The sequence below is a fragment of the Myotis lucifugus genome, unplaced genomic scaffold (assembly GCF_000147115.1).
Source record: "Myotis lucifugus unplaced genomic scaffold, Myoluc2.0 scaffold_173, whole genome shotgun sequence".
Classification (NCBI taxonomy): Eukaryota; Metazoa; Chordata; class Mammalia; order Chiroptera; family Vespertilionidae; genus Myotis; species Myotis lucifugus.
Window position 1 is genome coordinate 2027093 of NW_005871221.1, and position 18831 is coordinate 2045923.

The 18831-nt window shown below is 43.1% G+C and overlaps 1 protein-coding gene across 10 annotated transcripts in view; it reads left to right on the forward strand.

The window, feature by feature from the left end:
• Window positions 1-18831, forward strand: part of DENND1A (DENN domain containing 1A) — a 407524-nt gene that overhangs the window by 209632 nt on the left and 179061 nt on the right. For all 10 annotated transcript variants that reach the window (XM_023760104.1, XM_023760106.1, XM_023760103.1 and 7 more), the window contains one exon: window positions 11488-11533. In XM_023760104.1, the coding sequence (XP_023615872.1) occupies window positions 11488-11533 (46 nt within the window). The remainder of the gene's footprint in view (window positions 1-11487; window positions 11534-18831) is intronic.

An 18831-nucleotide genomic window follows, 5' to 3' on the forward strand; every position in this document is an offset into this window, starting at 1 on the left:
ACCCATCACCAAGATTTGTGAAAAAAAATCCTTGTAGGCTTCTTGATGACTTGCTAATTGTAAACTTATGTTATCATTGATTAATTATTCATTCATTCAGCAAATATTTATAGAGCACTTACTATGTACCAGGCAATCTAATTAAGCGTTGCTAATAAAAAGTCCATATGGTATTTCCCATGTAAATTCCCTTTTCTCCCTTATTTATTCAGAAGCAGTCCTAAATAAGAACCAATATCATTTCCCAAATTTAATTGTATATTTGGGTTATTTTGGACACTTGTTAACATACCTTTGTGATAAAACATTTCCACATAAGATCAGGACAAATTCTCGTGTTCCCCCAAAGAATAGCCAGGTCAAGAGCCAAGTTAGTAACTAACTTCTGATGCTTGCTGAGGGCATGGTTGAACCGAAAAGTTAAATCAGATACACACAATTAAGGTTTGGATTTTGCATTTGTCTTTGTAAAATGCATTGTAGTTCCTGACGTTTATTTCCAGGTGACTCTGGAAGCCATTCTTCTACTCATAGTGGGCATACTTCGATTCTCTGTGAGAGACACTGGTTCTAGGTTCTTTATATGTAGTGCATGTAGAGTTCTGAACCAAACCCCCATGTCCCACCCTGTATTCCATCTAGGGTTCTTAGCAAACAGTCTGAAATATGCCTGATCTCAGGGTGCACAGTCTACATGGGTGATGGGGCATCAATCTAGACACAGCTGTGAAGTGACATCTGGATAATCAGATGGCTCCACTCCAATCTTTATCTTCATTGATGCCATGAAATGTTGCATAGGGAATAAATTGCTAAAGTAAGTGGGATTGTTGACATTCTTGGTGGCAGAAATAGAATTCAATGAAGTGTGGTATGGTGGAAACAAAACTTGGCTTTGGTTCTGGCTTCTCTATTTATTAGCTTTGAGGTCACTGGACCTCTCTGAGCCTACTTTCTCTTCTGTCAAGGAGGAATAGTAATTACTACTGACGCAAAACAGGTGCTCTATTAAATAGTAGGTACTATTTTTGTTATTAATGACTGTATATGTATTTATAGTCAATATGTATTACTGTGTATGTGTGTGTATGCATATGTTTGTGTATACATATGTGACCCAGCAAAGTCCAGTTGAAATTCCCAACACCATGATAGGATGGAAGTAGATAAGGTAGACAGGAGTGGCTGACATTCTCTTATCTATACCGAATGTAGATTTTGTTAAAGATTTCCATTTTGTGACAAGTACTCTCCCCTAGCATCAGCAGCGATATTCCCACAATGGTGCTGAGACTGGCAAGGTGTCCCTTTACCATGGGAATGACCCTTCCCCAGGTAAGGAAGGCAGTTGTCTGCAGCCTACCCACCCCATGGCCCTCCACCTCTTCTGCTGCTGCATCTAAGCATCTGGACCTGCCCTGCTGGTCCCACCCTCCAGACCCCCTGCTGCTGCCTGATGTGGGACAGGGCAGCAGGCTGCCTCCCCAGCCCAGTTTCTGACTAGCCTCCATGGGATAGAGCTGGCTCTGATCTCTGCTTATGAGACCAAGCCTGAGCCTGGTTTTCCATTTCTTCGGACACATTCTGTATGTAATTCCTCACTCCTCTCTGACCGGGAGCTTGCCTTGAACCCAACACTTAGAAAACTCTGAAACTTCTAAGGCACAGTGTCATGGTCTTAGGAGCAAAGACAGTCTAGATATGTTCCTGATCACCAATAGAACAGGATCCACAGACCATGTGATGCCCTCATCACAAAAGCTGCAGCAGTGGAGGGCTTTTGTGATGTGTCCCTGCCTCTCAGAGTTTGGGCACAAGGGAGAATACACCAAGCACAGGCACAGGGCTAGGCTCAGAGTCATCTCTCAACTGGATTTGTTTTCCCCTTAAACAGTAGACAGACTGAGAGGCTAAGAAGGAAATTGGGTGCTGCGCATCTTGGCATGTGGCATGCCTTAGTCCTGGAACACAAAATCTTTTTTTCTTATCACCAGTTGCGTTTTCAACTTTTACATTTTTTGGTTTGTTTTGTTACTTTCTCTTTATCTTTCCATAGATCTCTTTCTCTCTTTCTCTTCTCGTTTCTTTTGTACCTCATTCATTCCTGCATTTCTACAAGGTCTCCTGGGCTGCTGGTGGCTGACATTCTGAGGCTTCCCTTTTGCAGCCGGCTCTAGCTGTTATGGTTCTCATTGAACTCTCTGGGGCAATCAAGAGCCCTGTCTCCTGACCTTTCCTCTGTGATTAACTTCTGCTCCAGTGGTCTTAGCCATGGAGCCCTTCCTGATGTTTTGCAAGTCTGTCTCCTTCTGGGTAGACCAAGGAGGCACAGAAGGGAGGGCTGCTCCAGGCTTTGATGTTGACCTTACAGGTTTTCTTCCAGGCATTATCTTTGTAACTCAAGTGTTCATTCGGTTGAGTTCAGTGGCTGGAGCTCTAAAGGCCTCTCTCCCAACCCCCAGAGTTATTACTCCACAAAGCCGTAGGGCCACACTCAGAGGGCATTGTCCTTGCTCTCCCCCTTCACCCATCAGCTCCAGTGATACACACATGTCTCAAATTAGCAAACCATCTCCAGTGCCCAACTCCACACACACCCAGCTCCTCCACTGTGGTGAGACCTGTGGTGCGGCTGCCAAAATTGCAGGTGAAAACTAGGCAGTCTCTGCCTCCTCTCCTAGTCTAGACTTGCTCCTTTTCCTCTCAGGGATCCTCATCCTCTGCCATGGCTCATAAATCAGGGAGGGCCAGTTGGAAAACAGGCAAAAAGTTGAATACCTTTTCCCCAAAGAAACCTTGATTAACTCATGGCATTTACACCCCTTCTACTTTCCAAGCCGTGTTTTCTGCCTCTCACCAGCTGTGACCTTTGTCAAGTCACTTAACCTCTTTGAGCCATAGGTTCCTCTGTGAATTACGGAGATCAGGTGTGCAAGATTGCTGCGAGGATGAAATGAGGTGATCACTGCACCTATAAGTGTGCCCGCAGCAGGGACACACACAGTATTGTGCTTGTTTAATGTCTGCTGTTACCCGTAAAATAGGCAGGAACCAGAACTCTCTTTTTCTCTTCTCTATCCTCAGACCATGTGGTACCTGACACATAGTAATATTTGTTGGCTGTCTGACCAGCATGTAGAAAGCAACACATAATAAATGCATCATAAGATGTTAATTTTCTCTTTCCCTTCACCATTGTTTTTAAAAGTTCAAGTGTCTGAGTGACTGTTTTCCTCTATGGACACCATGAATCACATTATGATACTAGTTCCCTCTTTGGCTTGGCAGCTGGAGTGCTCAGAGGCAGATCTGTGGGCACCCAGCAGGTGTGAAGAACCTCACAGCACACAATTGAAGTGCTAACCTCACCCCAGCTTGCACTTTTTTCCTTTGCCCCTATTTCTTTTCCTACTTTTATTGCCCTATTGAACATATTTATATAAACTACCTTAAATCCTGTCTGGGACAAAAAAGACTATCGATTAATTTATTAAAGCTAGTAAGGCAAGTGTAGTTTTCTCCTGGCTATGAAGTGTCCACTTGCTATTTGATTTTTCAGCTATAAATATCAAATAACCATTTTTTTCTTTTTCTAAATATACTAGAGGCCCAGTGCACAAATTCATGCACGAGTGGGGTCCCTCTGGGTGGCCTGCAGGGATAGACTGAAACCTGTTGTCCAACGCCACCTGCAGCTCCTACCTGCCGCTCCCGCTCATCCCGGCCCCACTGTGCCTGCCGTGGGCTCGTGCCCAATCAGTCCTGATCAGGAGAGGCTCGTGCTGCCGCAGTAACGCTCACCAGCCATTAGTCCTGCGTCTGGTGCCCTCCCAAGGGGAGTGGCCTGCGGGATTGGGCTGAAACCAGCTCTCCTACATCCCCTAAGGGGTCCCAGATTGTGAGAGGGCGCAGGCCAGGCCACAATCGGTGCACGATCAGGCCAGGGAGGGACCTCAGGCGTGTCCAGCCCATCTTGCTCAGTCCCAATTGGCCGGACCCCAGCAGCAAGCTATCCTACCGGTCAGAGCATCTGCCCCTTGGTGGTCAGTGCATGTCATAGCGACTGGTCGACCAGTTGACTGTCTGCCCCCTGGTGGTCAGTGCACGTCATAGTGAGTGGTTGAGCAGCCTTAGCATATCATTAGCATATTACACTTTGATTGGTTGTTTGGTTGTTCTGCTGTTCGGTATATTTGCATACTACCCTTTTATTATATAGGATTTTTATGATTTCAGAGAGGAAGGGAGAAGAGAGAGATAGAAACATCAATGATGAGAATCATTGACCAGAATCAAACTGTGAGCTCCTGGTTCATAGATTGATGCTCAACCACTGAGCCACGCCAGCCAGGCCCATTTTTTTTCTTAAGTGTGACATAGCGGTTAAAAGAACTTTAGCAAAAATAGCATAAGAGGCTTTGAAGTAGAAGGATTTGGGAGGGAATCACCACCAACTGTGTCCATGCACAAGTTTCCAAGAATCCCTTTTTTAATCTTTGAAATGGAGGGTGCAGGTTGGATAATTTGAGGATGAAATGAGATAAGTTAGCTCAAGCCCCAGCACAGCCCTTGGTGTTTAGTGAGCGCTCAGTGCGTACGTAGCAGCCCCGCTGTCCTTATTCTTCCTGCTCTGCATATGGAAACAGGAACCCGCCCACTTCTCCTGCGACTGACAGTCTAAAATAATCACACAAATCAGATGTGACTTATGCCAAATGGACAGCCCAGATGAAAGCTTGTAAGAAGTGGGGCATTAGCAACCATTGGGCACTCCGAAGCTGGGGTTTGAGGGGGCAGCAGGACTTAAGGGATGAAGGGGACTGAGGCCCACGAAGAACCCAAGGCAGGTTTAGAATAGGAAGCTCCTTGGTGAGGGGGTGTCAGACAGAGTGTAGAGGGGCTGGGACTGGCACAGCTGCTGGCTGGCCTTCAGGGAACAGAAAGTCTTCCAACCTCCTTTCACTCCTCCTTCCCAGCCTGGCAATTGCTGGTCTGGGAAATAATAAGCTTTATCTTAGGAAAACAGACTTGGGTTCTAGTCTCAGTTTTGTCATTTATTAGCTGTGTGACATGAATGAATGTTTAGCTTCCCAGCCTTCATTGCTTTTTCTATACATTGGTGGTAGTATTAGTACCCCCTCACACTGTTGCCTTGAGGATCCACTGCGAAAATGCCCGTCTAGCCGTTAGCTTAGTGCCGGCAAAGGCATAGTAAACAGTGGCTGCTCTCCCTCGCTCCCTGTGCAACAATGGCCATTATATTAGCCTGTAGACCATCTCTCTGGTCACTTTCAGTGAGACCAAAGCTGTGGTTATTTGTGTTCTCCAACACGATGTGTTGTATGCTCTTTGTTCTTGTTCTTTATCCCTTTCTTTTGTCCTTGAACCTCTCTAACAATACCAGGCCTCGTTATTTCAGAACAGAATTTAAAATGCTTGGACAAGCTGTGTTTACACTTCTGTTTCTTTTCCAAAAAAGAAAAAAAAAAAGGCAAGAAAAGAAACTCTCAAACAAGTAAGACCTGTTTCAGAGTTTTCCTTTCCTTGAAAAATGGTGAACTGAGGAAAGCCTTGTGGCATCCACTTTGCCCCATCAGGGTATTTGGTTAAGAAGGTGGTGTGCCTCAGAAGTAAGAAGGGTACTGTGTTGTGTAAATTGTAATGCTAACTATGCATTTATATGGGGGAAAAAGGAAAGAAAAACAGTGGATCTTCCAAGTCCCTGGGCAGCTCTAAACTGGTTGCTTTCTGAAGTAGAAGAGGTGTTGCTCACCTGGGGGCCTGAGCCCTCCTACCTCTACCCAGACTATTAATGGCCCTGCAGTCCCCTCCCCTCCTTGTCTCAGGAAGCCGTATTTTATGTATTTGAGCAGCCAGTGTTCTTTTCTAAATTTTTTTTTAATTTCACCTGACTCTTTTCCAATTAGTTGCTGCTCACCTCAAGGGAACATAATTAAGAGCGCTCAAGTTATCTGGAGGAAAGGAATTAAACAAATTGTGAAAGTGCCGTAATAATGTACGGGGACTGCAGCGCCATTAATAAGTCTGCAGCATCCATATTCATGCCTGATCATTGCTAGGAATGAGCTCATGCTGTAGGACTTACCTGGAAGAGAAATGGTGTATATTCCACGCCCAGAGTTCGTAGGATTGGGTGAATATCTCCCTTGGTAAATCAGCACTACCTTCTTTCCTTTGGCTGAAATACTGAGTGTGTGCTGTAGGGCACCTTGAACACAGCATGTGCTTTCAGTCCAACAGCCCTAAATTAGAATATGGCTCTACTATCTGCTAGCTGTGTGACCTTGGGCAAGTTACTTTACCTTTCTGAGCCTGTTTCCCATTCTGAAAATGCAGAAAATAGTGCTACCTTGAAGACTTGCCTTGAGAATTATGGATAAGTAATGCATTGAAGCAGCTGGGTTAGTAGCTCAATAAATATGAGGTCCTTTTCCCATTAAGAGGATTCAAACTGAACATACATTTCAGGTAAAGGTCATCATATTGTCACTGCTTGACACCAGCAATGGAACCCCTTTCCTTTGCAGGAGAGAAGGGAAAAAGAATGGCTTTTACTCTTCCAGGATGTAACTGATGAAGTCAGTACAATAATTCCCAGAGAACAAAGGCCTAGTACAGATATACCCTAATCTGCTATTCAGAGATGTACAGTGGTATCCCACAATCGCTGTTAGCCACAGGGTAGTTGTGACACAATTGTCATGGCCTGCCTATGCATGGACTTGGTCATACTGTTAATATTATCACCACTTTAATGATGTGTGTTATTGGTTCTGTACATGTTGTGTCTAATTGTCGTTTAAAATGTCTGCAAAATTGCACTCAGATTCTGCATTGAAATGTAAAGTCACTGTGAATGCTGAAAGGTTCCAGAGCAGAGAATACAGTGATTTTTTTGCTATTAGTGAAACAGATATTTGCATTCATATTTTCTTGAAAAGCAACAAACAAATTCTTTCTGGGACCTAATAAAGGAAGATAGTTTTTAGTAGATGAAGTTTTATTATGTTTTGTTACCGAGATACCCTTGAGAAAACGTGGACATCTTGATGACTCTGAATCAGAAAATGATTCAAGTGAGTCGGACTCTGAATGTAAAGAGCTTTTTTAGGAATAGCTTAACTCATTTTGCTCTATTTTCCTTTTAATGTATGCCGAAGAGTGATAAGTACTTTTTAAAATTTGTCATCCTACATGATAAGAAAGTAATAAATCAGTTTACTTGGTAGTTTTTGCCTTCTTGGTAGTACATAAAATCAAGAGTAAATGCCTGGCCAGAGTGGCTCAGTTCGTTGAGCATTGTCCTATGCACCGAGAGGTTGCCAGTTCGATTCTTGGTCAGGGCACAAACCTGCGTTGTGGGTTTGATTCCCCAATCAGGGAGCATTTAGAAGCCAACCAATTAATGTTTCTCTCTCGCGCTCATCAATGTTTCCCTCCTCTCCCCTCCCCTTCCTTCCTGTCTCTAAGCATGTCCTCAGGTGAGGATTGTTCTTTAAAAGAGTAAATGTTGCCCTAGCTGGTTTGGCTCAGTGGATAGAGCGTCGGCCTGCGGACTGAAAGGTCCCAGGTTCGATTCTGGTCAAGGGCATGTACCTTGGTTGTGGGCACATCCCCAGTAGGAGGTGTGCAGGAGGCAGCTGATGTTTCTCTCTCATCAATGTTTCTAACTCTCTATCCCTCTCGCTTCCTCTCTGTAAAAAAATCAGTAAAATATATTTTTTTTAAAAAAGAGTAAATGTTGCCATCTGAAGAAAGTGATAAACAACCCTACTGAACTCAGTAAGTAGACAGGTGACAGGGGAGTGTGCTGGGAGTGAGAAACCCATGTGTAGAGAGGATGCAGGTCTAGCACCTCACATTCATCATGGAGTCTCAACCATCCTCACCAAGGTTTGCCATTTATCCATCAGAACCAGGCAGGAACAGAAAACCATTCTTTTGGCAATAAGAAAATGGGTCCAGAGGTGCCAGCCACGCCAGAGGCTCAGAGATAACCCATTTGGACATGATGACAGTCACTTACTGAGCCTACCATGTGCTGCTCCTATGGTAGGCGCTTTATTGATTATCTCTAATCCCTGCAACAGTCCTGAAGATTTCCATTGGGGCAGGTATTACTGTTTTAGAAAACACACTGCCAAAATATAACAAAAGATGTAACAAACAGTCCTGCCCTTTGACTTAGTAATTCCATGTTTGGGAATTTGTGCACATGATGTTGTTTTTCATTGAATGTAACTTATAATGAAAAGATGGAAGGGACTTAATGTCTAATTCTAGGAATAGGGTTCAATAAATTATGTACATCTATACTTCGTGGAATATTACACAGTTTTAAAAATAATAATCACAAATATTTTATAAAATATGGGAAATGTTAATGTAGCCAAGGAGAAAACATTAAAATGCATGCACTCTATAATTTCAAAGATATAAAAATGTTTGTTAACATGGCCAGTATTGGGGGAGAATAATACAAAAATAAAAGTAGTTGTGTTAAGATGACATGATAATGGGTGAGTGATTTTTCCCCCAAGGAAAACTTCTCTCAGCAATAAAAAGCCATAGAAAACTTGTTTCAAAGAAAATGAGTCAGTAGCAGCAATGACTATTGAGGTATATTGAGAATAGAAATTGTTTTCAGAACACACCTAGAACTACCCAGTTACATATTTACTACTTTGAGATGTTAAGGAGATTCTGGGTTTCTTTTTTTTCCCTTCTTCCCCTTGGAATTTGTAATTAGTATATCTGCAGAGCAAAAATGCAGTAGATTCAGGGAAGTGTTTGAGGCTTTGTAAGCAAATGACGACAATGTAAAAGGTATTTGTCTAAATTTGCATTCGTATAAAACATGGAGCTGCTGTGATTTCAGAATAAATGTGTTTTAAATATTTTCTAAATACAGAGCTGTTGCAGCCCTAACAATACTTGGCTAAGAAACTACATTTCTATCCTAGGCCATTGTTACTCCTTGGAAAATAATTGGGCTTTTAAAAAGGCCCCCTTACCAATACTGAGGAATGCGTCCACTTTGTCCCTTCTTGCATCTGCAGTGCTTTCTGTAAGACTCCTCTTCCTCTCTTTCAGGATATCATTGTTTTTTATTGCAGGACAAAAGGGCATGGCATTAAAACCGACATATTTAGAATTCTAGAAAATGTTTCTTTTTCAGATAAGAGCCTGTGTTTGTGTTAAATTATACAGAGTCTTTTGCTGTACGTGTTTATTTTCACCGCTTTCTCACAATTGTTGGAATGTTTTTTTCTGTGCATTAATTCATTGATTGGAATTTCAGTTTAGAAATACTAATTAAAACTCAGCGTTGTTGGTCAATTGCAGTATCAAATGTAGGAGCTAGAAAAGTTGATAAGATTTGATTAAACATTATGGATTTTTTTTCTCCCTTCTATGTGTTAGGCTGTGCTCTGGACACATTAACAAGTGGCCATTTTTCTGGAATTCTGCACTCTTCCTGCTTCCTTTCATTATATTAGGCAAGGTTCCACTAGATGAGACATTTGTACTCCTAAGACTTCCTGCCAGGGTTCAGACTTTGTATTTTTGACATTGAAGCTGTCGTTTTCCTGAAGCTACTTAATTAGAAACACATTCATTTCAGTGTACACTGGAAAAAACTTGGACAGCAGAGCCAGGCACACTGGGAAGTTTGAGCATTTGTGTAGCTGGCAGCTAAACTAATGGTTTACAGTTTAAGGGGAAAAAATATCGTAGGGCATTTCCTTGCCCCTGGAAGCGAAGAGAAGCTGAATGTGCACAGCAGATACCTATTTTTAAAAGAGAGAAGAGGAAGAAAGAAAAAAGACAACTCCACTTTCACTGCAGTTGTGTATATAATTCTTTCTTCAGCTATTGTCAAATACAAAAGTCTTCTAGGAGAATAGTTCCCAAACTGTGCTGCTAATATTCAAGTCTGTTTTACAGGCTCCAAGATATATTACTGCTGAGATCTTAGTAAGGAGGACATTTTATATTCTGGGGAACGATTTTTGCTTGAAGAATTTTATTTGTCAAATGGTAATGAGGGAATTGTGCCCTTTCTTATTTTTAAATGTTTGAGCAATTTTAAAATGCACAACTGATGTTTTAGAACCTTCATTGCCTATCCATTGCTTCAGGATAAAAGCCTAAACTCCTTAGTATTAAATTGGAAGCAAACCTCTCCTTTCTCATTTCTTACCACTCCATGTTTCCCCAACCCTGTCTTCAAGAAAGCCAGCCTGCGGGTCTGCTCCCACTCTCCCAGCTGCCCCAGAGGAAAGGTACCTGGTCACCTCAGTCTGAGCCAGATATCTTATCTCTAGGCTCATAAAATACCCTTTGCACCTTTCACAGGATGTATCACATATATATGTATCACACTGGAGAGACATAGAAAAATTGCCAGTCGCTCCCTCCCTCCCTACTCCTTGACCTCCATCCCCTACCCCCAAGAAAAAGGTCGTGTAGGAGGTGGGCCTGGGGATTTTAGGTTTGGTATTACAAAGTCTGTATGGCACAGAGGAAGAGACTTTGAAGTCAAATTTACTTTGTTCTGTGGCATTAGATAAACTCTCTGGACCTGTCTTCTCATTTGTAAAATGGAGATAATACCTACTTTGTATAGTTATTGTGTGGATTAGGAAGATAAATTTGAGCTTCCTTATATAATGCTCAGCACATTTGTCATTGGTAAGTAACATCATAAGTGATAATGGCGGGGGGGGGGGGGGAATAGGGGAAGAGGGGGTGCACAGAATCCTGAAACCAAAGAAAGTCAATCCATGATACCCAGGCTTTCAAACTTTTGGAGTTGGGTTATGGTCTCCTGCTCAGTCTCCAACTTAGGAGCCCACTGCCCTGTGAATGAAGTCATTGGAAGGGGTTTTGTGAATTGTAGTGTCATCCAATGGCCTGTGTGCAGTTGGGGAGGAGGTGCTTACTGGTTGCTCTCTATGTGCCTTTTCAAATCAGAGTGGACAGTTAGATCACATCTCTTGATGGCAGAAGGAAACAGCAAATAAAAAACCATTCTATATTCAACCTTGTTAACTGCTTTTCCTATTATAATTGTGGCAATAATAGTTCCCATTTGTACGAGGAACTGTACTAATCACTCGATGTATATTTTCTCTCATTCTGATAGCAACCTCTACCGGTTTGCTTCTAACATCCCATTTTAAAGATGAGGCAACTGAGACCAGGCAGTTATTTCAGGGACTAACGCCAGAGTCGGTTCTTCCTGCCACCCGTGCGGCTTCCAGTGCTGCCTGCATTTTGAAATTCTTCTGAAGTTTCTAGGCTTGGGAACAAAATGTCACATTAGGATTTTTGTTGTGAAAGGAAATGTAACTGTGCATACGTTTATTAAAACAGTTTTTCTCCAAATAGTGAACCATCTGTAATTTTCTGTCGGAAGCAACAGACATTAAAGCAGCTGTGTGTCTCTGTTTCTCTTCACAGTGCTCCCATGCCCTACCTCATAGGAATCCATTTAAGTTTAATGGAGGTAAGTTGGCACCTTTCCTCCCTACATCTCCCTGCTTGGCCGTTTTGTTTTGAAAAGACACAGTGTATGCATTCACAGCTCTCCACGTGGGAGCGTGTGGAAGCAGCGCTTGGTGCACAGTGCCCTCTCGGGCACAGAGCTGAGCCGTCCACTTAGACCCTTTCCACTGGGCCCTCGTTCCAGTGTTTGTCCTCTCTGCATGGAGATTGTCAGTTTTCATGGGTGAGGGAGCGAAGTTCCAAGAGGCAGGAGGAAAAAGGTCCTCAAGGGTTTGAACAAGGGAAGGGAAATGATTTGCCTTTCAAAATGATGTTTATTCTAAACCACTACAACAGTGTTACATTTTTTATTGTAGAAAATGTGGTGTAAAAATATAGAGAAGTATAAAGAGGAAAATTAAAATTATCCACAATTCCATTATTCTAAATTCAACCAGTTAGCATTTTACTGCTCTTCCTCCTGGTCTTTATTTTATGAATATATATTTTGTATAAATGTACCTAATTGATATGTGTTTTATATATAGTTTTGTTTTTATATGTCATTTAATATTATGGCATGGGGATTTCAACATGTTTTTGTTTATTCTCAATAAGAATAATTTTCAGTTTGCTACCTGTCATTCCACTGTTTGGATATATCACAACTTAACCATTTTCTATTATTCTAGGACATTTAGGTTGTTTATACTTTTTCACTAATATAAGTCGCATTTCAGTGAACATCTTTATGCAAAAGGTTTTATCTGCATTTTGACTTAGTTTCTTAGCATAGAACCCGTAATGTAGAAATGCTTGGTCAAAGCTATGACTGATGACAGATTGCTTTCTGCATGGCTGTACCAATTAGATAGCAGTTCTTTTAAAGGACTTATCTGGGCTTTTGTGAGTGCCATTGATTTGTAGATATGAACCCCAAGCTTTTCCCTCCTTGGGAGAGAGCTTAAATTTGTACTAGAGCAAAATGGGGTGGGAGGTGGGGGGCTTGCCTATTTTGCACAGGAGATAAGCTCTCAGCGGAAAAATCTAAAGCCATATCCGTCTGTGATGATGCTTTGCATGTCTTAAAGGAAGTGCTACTTCTCTTCTTCTGTTCCCTTCATTTCACGTCGACGAGGACCACCTGCTTCTTCGCTAACTGTTGCACACTGTGCTATTGTGCTTACAAAAATGAAACAAGTTGGTTATCGAAAAACCTGTTTGTTTGACATTGAGAATCTTGATCAAAATAGACCACAGAAATCTGCTCAAATTTCTAATTTGACAGGACGGCCATGTGGCTCCTACATTCTGTTAACAGTTCCTCCTTGTCATCACCCAGCCCTGAGCACATACAGTACACAGTTTATGGACTATCTTGGGTGGTGTATTTAGATCAGATTGAAGAGATTTCTTGGGTGTTTTACCTTTGTTTGTCAAATTCGGGGGTGTATTTAAAGCTCCTGTGTGAAAATTTTAAATTGAACACCTTCTAATAGGCCGTCAGTGCCAATTGTTATAGAGTTTGAAACACTAATCTAAATACCATTTGGTCTATTGGAGTGCTCAGCTCCTTTCTGCCTCTCCTCCTGCCCACCAGACTGTGCTAGCAAGGCTGTATCAGATTCCTTTCATTCCTGTTAACATCAGCATTGTCCAAGTTTCTAGTTTCTGCCTGCTTTTCTTCTACACATGCCCTCAGTCATCTTGTTTAAGGCTTTCTGTTTCAGCTATCAAGGTAATGTCAATCACTCTCAGCTGTGATTCTAACTAGCATGGCTCTCTCTGAACACAGGTCCAAGCGTTTCAAGTACCAATTGAACTTCACCTAGGTTTGCTACAGATGTCTCAAACTCAGTGTTTTACACACACACACACACACACACACACTACATCACTCCCCTTCCGGTGTTCCCAGTCCCGATGAATGGTACCAATGCCTGCAAAGTCACCAAAGTGGGACACACTGAGCATGGCTGAGTACTCCTCTTCCTTGTTCTTTCTAAATAGGTACCAACTCTCTGACATGTCTCTCACCGTGTTCCTTCCTTACTGCCTTCATTGACTTTTTATTTGCTTTTCTTGGATTCTTGCAAAGCCTTATTCATTCATCTGCTTAGCAAAATGAAAGCCTCTTAGGTTCCAGACATTTTTATCGGTCCTGAAGGTATGAAGGAGAATGTAAAATCCAGTTCATAGTCCCGGCATTTAGTGGGTTGACTTCTACTGGCTCACTCTACCTTTAGTGGCCCTCCTTCCAGTCTTGCTCTGCACCACCCCTGAGTCTGCTCAGTCCCTTTGCTGCTGCCAAGCCTGCTGTCCTCTCAGTGTCCCTTGTTAGCCAGTGTGCTCACCGATCCTAGCCATCTCCACATTCCCACACCTCTGCATGGCTAAGTCCTGCCCTTCTCCAGCTCTTTCAAGAAATCCTCCCATTTTGTCATCGTCTTTCTCTTACTGTCCCTCTTGCTCTGGGTGGTAGATGTTTGCTTCCCCAATCCTCTTCACCGTCCCTTGGAGCATGAGTTCTTTGGGAACAAGGACTGTGTTTTGTTTATCGTGGTGTCCTCAGCACCTGTCAGGGCACCAGGCAGGTGCTTTCAGAAAAGAAGAATGAGTGAATGCCTGGGAAGCTGAATTCGGAGCACATGTAGAGCCCTCCAATAGGCATCAAAGTTTTCGGAGAACCCAACAAAGATGGACAGATTACATTATTTTACTTTCATATGATTGTAAGTAACTTAAAAGAAGGCCTTTTGTTTATAAAACATGAGATGCAAAATATGCATAATTTTTTAAACTAGCACTTGGGACGGAGTTTTGCACTTAGGTGAGTGGGAGTGAGTCGACTCTGCTCAGCCTTTGAGAGGCTTTAAGTGAGAAGATTCGGGAAGCACTGGCCAAGATAAACCTTAGTTCTGTCAATTAGCTAGAGTAGGGGGGAATTTGCCATGCTCAACTCCTGTGTGGTCAGCTCAAAAAAAAAAAAAAAAGAAAGAAAGAAAGAAAAGAAGAAAAAAAGAAGAAAAATAGTAGTAGACCACATTTGAAGCCAGCTATGACACTTTCTGAACAAAGTAGCATTTCCTGGGTGTGCTGGGCAACCATGAACTTCCAGTCTTGGAATTTAGTCTTCTCATCGCCTCCTGTGGATTTAACTCAAACTCGGGCGCTCTAGTTGTGCTTTTTGATTGGGTTTATGTGGTTCTATTATACCCTTCAAATGAGAGGGCTGCTTCCCGTGAGATTTCTTCCAGGAACTATGGGCTGTAATACTGGGGGAGGAGCTTGTACCTAGGGCCACAGGAGACCTGCCTAAGGAAGGAGCTTGGGAAGGCCCATCTCCTCCCACATTCTAGTTTTCTTCCTGGCAATTCAGCAAGAGGCTTATTTTTGACTGTCTTGTTATTTTTTTCTTGAAAGCTATAGGCACCTTATTATGCCTTTGCATATGTGCCAGAATTTTTTAAACTTCAAATGAATGTGGCAGATGTTCATAAAAGTTTAGAAAAAGCTACCATAGGAAGACTTTTTAACCATTTTTATGACACTCAAATTTGTTTCACAAAAAGAAATATAAGTTATAACCTAGTGTTCTCAAAATCTGACTTTTTTGAAAAAAGGTTATTTTGGGGAAAGACCTAATTCCAGTCTTAATGCTCTTACAGGATGCCCTTTGCTGTTAAATGGTAACCTCATCATCTTAAAGAGTCTGCCTTCCTTATAAAGCTGCACGTATATAGCTCATCATCATTCTTATCCCTCCTTCTGCCTTTTTATATCGTTCTTTCATTTAAGCAAACATTAATTGGAGTCTAGTGGTAAGTTAGCAGGATAGCCAAGGATATTGGCATAGACCTAGTTTCTTCTTGGAGAGAATAATCATGTTAGCTGGCAGCTAGGAAATACCAAAATGTGGCCTGATTACACAGTGACTGTTTCCTTTTATTCTCTCAACCTCAGTTTAGTTTAGGAATGTTTCTGTAGCCCCTCTTCTGTGCCATGTCTGGTAGCATGTGCTTCTCCTCTTTGATAAATGAAGACCTTCCTTTCTAAGCCTCACAAACAATGCTTGGTGCACAGGCCTCAGAGTGACATGAGGGTATTTTATATCATTCCTGGTGATACAATGATTAAGAAGGAGGACGGAGAGGTGGTAGCAATGACACAGTTCCAGACAGAGGCTCAGCTTTGTCTGTAAATGAAACTCCACCTAGACATGAGGAGCAGTGAGGGGAGCCGGTCAGCAGGAGGGTTCGGGATTCTGGCTCCCCTACCTCCTGCTTGCATGACCTTAAGCAAGGTCATTGACCTCTGAGCTTTTTTCTCACCTGTAAAACGAGGGCAATGGCTATACCTCCCCTATGGGGTTGTTGGAGGATCCGGTGAGATAATGGTTATCAGTACCTGGCACCTAAAGAATTCAACAAAGACCAACAATCATTGCAGTTTTTATTTTGTCAATGTCCTGAAAGCCACTTACATTATTAAGTTGATGGCTTTTAAATTGTGTTTCAGGGACTTTTAGGTTCCGGGGATCATTGTTATCATTCTCATTTCCTGGGGAAAGAGAGTTCGAACAAAATTGTTTTGTGCCTGCCCTGTTTCCTCCATGTTTGCAGGGCTGTACCAGGAATGGGTGTGACACTTTTGTAGAACTTGATAAATTTACTAACAGTCTCCTGTTTGCCCACCCCCTGCTGTAAATAAGGCATGGTACTTTATCTCTCTGTATCTTGGTTTCTTCATCTGTAATAGCAGCCAGTACCCACCTTTTAGGATTGTTATGAGGCTTACGTAAATGAGCCCTGTGTATGTCCAGCATAGCCCAGTGTCTGGCCTGCAGTCGGTGTGCAGTAAGCATCCCTTCCACAGTCATATTTTGAGAGCCTTCTGTGTGCCAGCCATGGCCTCGTACTATGAGTCTATATACAATAGTGAATGTGACATAATCCCACCTTCACAGAGGTGCGTCTAGAGCAGGTGTAAACAAGTAGAAAGAATTGCAGTGAATTTGGGATGCCATAGGCTCTGGTAGGGCAGACACTGAACCTGGCCTTGAGGGCTGTGCCTCTCAGAGGAAGGAAATGCCTAAACTGACATCTAACATAAATAAGAATTCAGCCAGGGGAACAGGTAGCGGCATCTAAAAGACTTAAAGTGTTGCCCATGGAGTTTTCCAGGAAGTATGAGTAGTTCAGTGTCTGATAGGAACATAAGTATGAAGGGAGAGAGGAGAGCTGAGGCAGGCAGGCAAGGGCCAGCCATCCAGGGCCTTGTAAGCCGTGTTAAAGAGTCTGAACTTTATAGGGCAATGGAGAGCCATTGAAGAGTGTAAATAGGGGAGGGACATGGTCAGGCCTTCTCCTTCTGGGCCATTAGAAACCCAGTCCTTCCATATAAAATGCTTGGAAACTGCTTAACCATGTTAATAAAGTAAGTTGATATTTGTAGAGATCAAGGTAATTCTTAAGTAAATTACACACCATGACCACGTATATAAAATTCAGATGTGTTAGCGTCCCAAACCCAAGCTTCCGAATGGTTCCCTTGCTACCAAGTCGTGGCAGAAGTGTTTGTAGTGATGGCTTTCTTCAAGGTTTTAAGCACCACTTTTACTAGATTCTGACTTTTCCTCTCTGTTTCCAAGTACTTTTTATGAATTAGATATTTTTTCTACAGCCCAGTTTGAGGATATAAATTTAGGCTATATACTAAGTGATAGTTCCAGGCAATAAGAACAGGGCGAATGAGACCCAGGTACCATGTGCGCAGGCTCACTACCTCTCCCCCCACCCCCACCCCCACCCAGTGCAATTTCAGGGGGCCTGTGACGGGTGCACGCAGACCCAGGCCAAGCCCACAGCAGTCCTCTCCCTCTCTCACCATCCGTATCTGGGAAGGCTTACCTGGGGCTCTTGGAGCTAATTTTGCAGATGCACCAACTGCTTCCAACAGCACTGAGCCACCATCCAAGCACAGCATCCAGGTGCCGAGTCAAAGTTCCCTCTTGGTCTCTGGGATCCATATCTCCCCAACCCCCCAAGGAGAAAATCTTTAATCCTTTGTTTGTTTGGGGGGATATTTATTTTTAAACAATGTCATAGTGAAGAAGAGTGTTTCCTGCTTACCGTTGCACCATTTTCATTGCAAGACTCCACAGGTAGACAGTGGCAAGATGCTGTGATTGGTCCAAATTCTGAGCCAATACTATATTCCCTTATCAGTGCTGACTTGTTTATGTATCCTCACAAGAAGTGAAAAATTGAGAGTTATTTGCTAGTGCTAATTAATTATGTTCCTGCTTTATATGATTAATTTGCATGAAAAATTCCACCTGGTAGTTTCAGTCATAGGTTCATGGAGAGAGCTTCAGCAAGAAAGGGAGAGGGCTGGGAGGAAGCTGACATGTGAGTCCTTGCTCAATCCAGACACTGTGTCAGGTACTTGACCTGTTTCACTTGTGAGCATTTCTCAGAATCTCCTAGGAGCTATCCATATTTGCAAATGGGGGACGCCAAGGCTCAGAGATGCAATATAAGTTGCATCCAAGCCCTCAGTCCCCTGAGCCTCTGCTCTCTGCACCCTCCCATCAGGCTGTGTGTATTATGCCAGCCCTGCCCCAGTTCTGGGCAGAGAGGCCCTTCCTTTGCCAGAGCTTTTCCTTCTCAGGGTGGCCTTAGTGTCATGTACTGAGAGCTGAGGTGAGGAAAAGGAGCGCTCGAGTCTGGCAGCCTCCTATTTCTCTGGAGAAAAGCTCTGTGCACACTCATGACTGGGGCTGGGTTACTTAGCCTCTCTATGGCTCCATTCTTTCATCGGAAAAATTAAGATTATATTATCCATTTCAAAGAGTTGTGAGAATTAACTGACATAATGGATGTAAAGAGCTTTTTAAAGATGCCATACAAAACATTATTCTTCCCAGTTGGTAATCTATATATATAAAAGCCTAAGCAACCATTACGACCGGTCGACTGGTTGCTATGATGTGCACTGACCACCAGGGGGCAGATGCTCAATGCAGGAGCTGCCTCCTGGTGGTCAGTGTGCTCCCACAGCCAACCTCCCACAGCCAGCCAACCTCCTGTGGTCCCCCCCCCCAGCCAGCCAGGTGGCCAGTGCGCTCCCACAGTCAGCCTCCCACGACTGGCCAACCTCCTGCAGTCCCTCTCCCCGGCCAGCCGGCCCCGATCGGCCCTGATGGGGACTGGGCGAGATGGCCTCGATCGGCCCAATCACCAGCCAGGCCAAGGGACCCCACCTGTGCACAAATTCGTGCACTAGGCCTCTAGTATAAAAATAAGAGGCAAAGTTCAA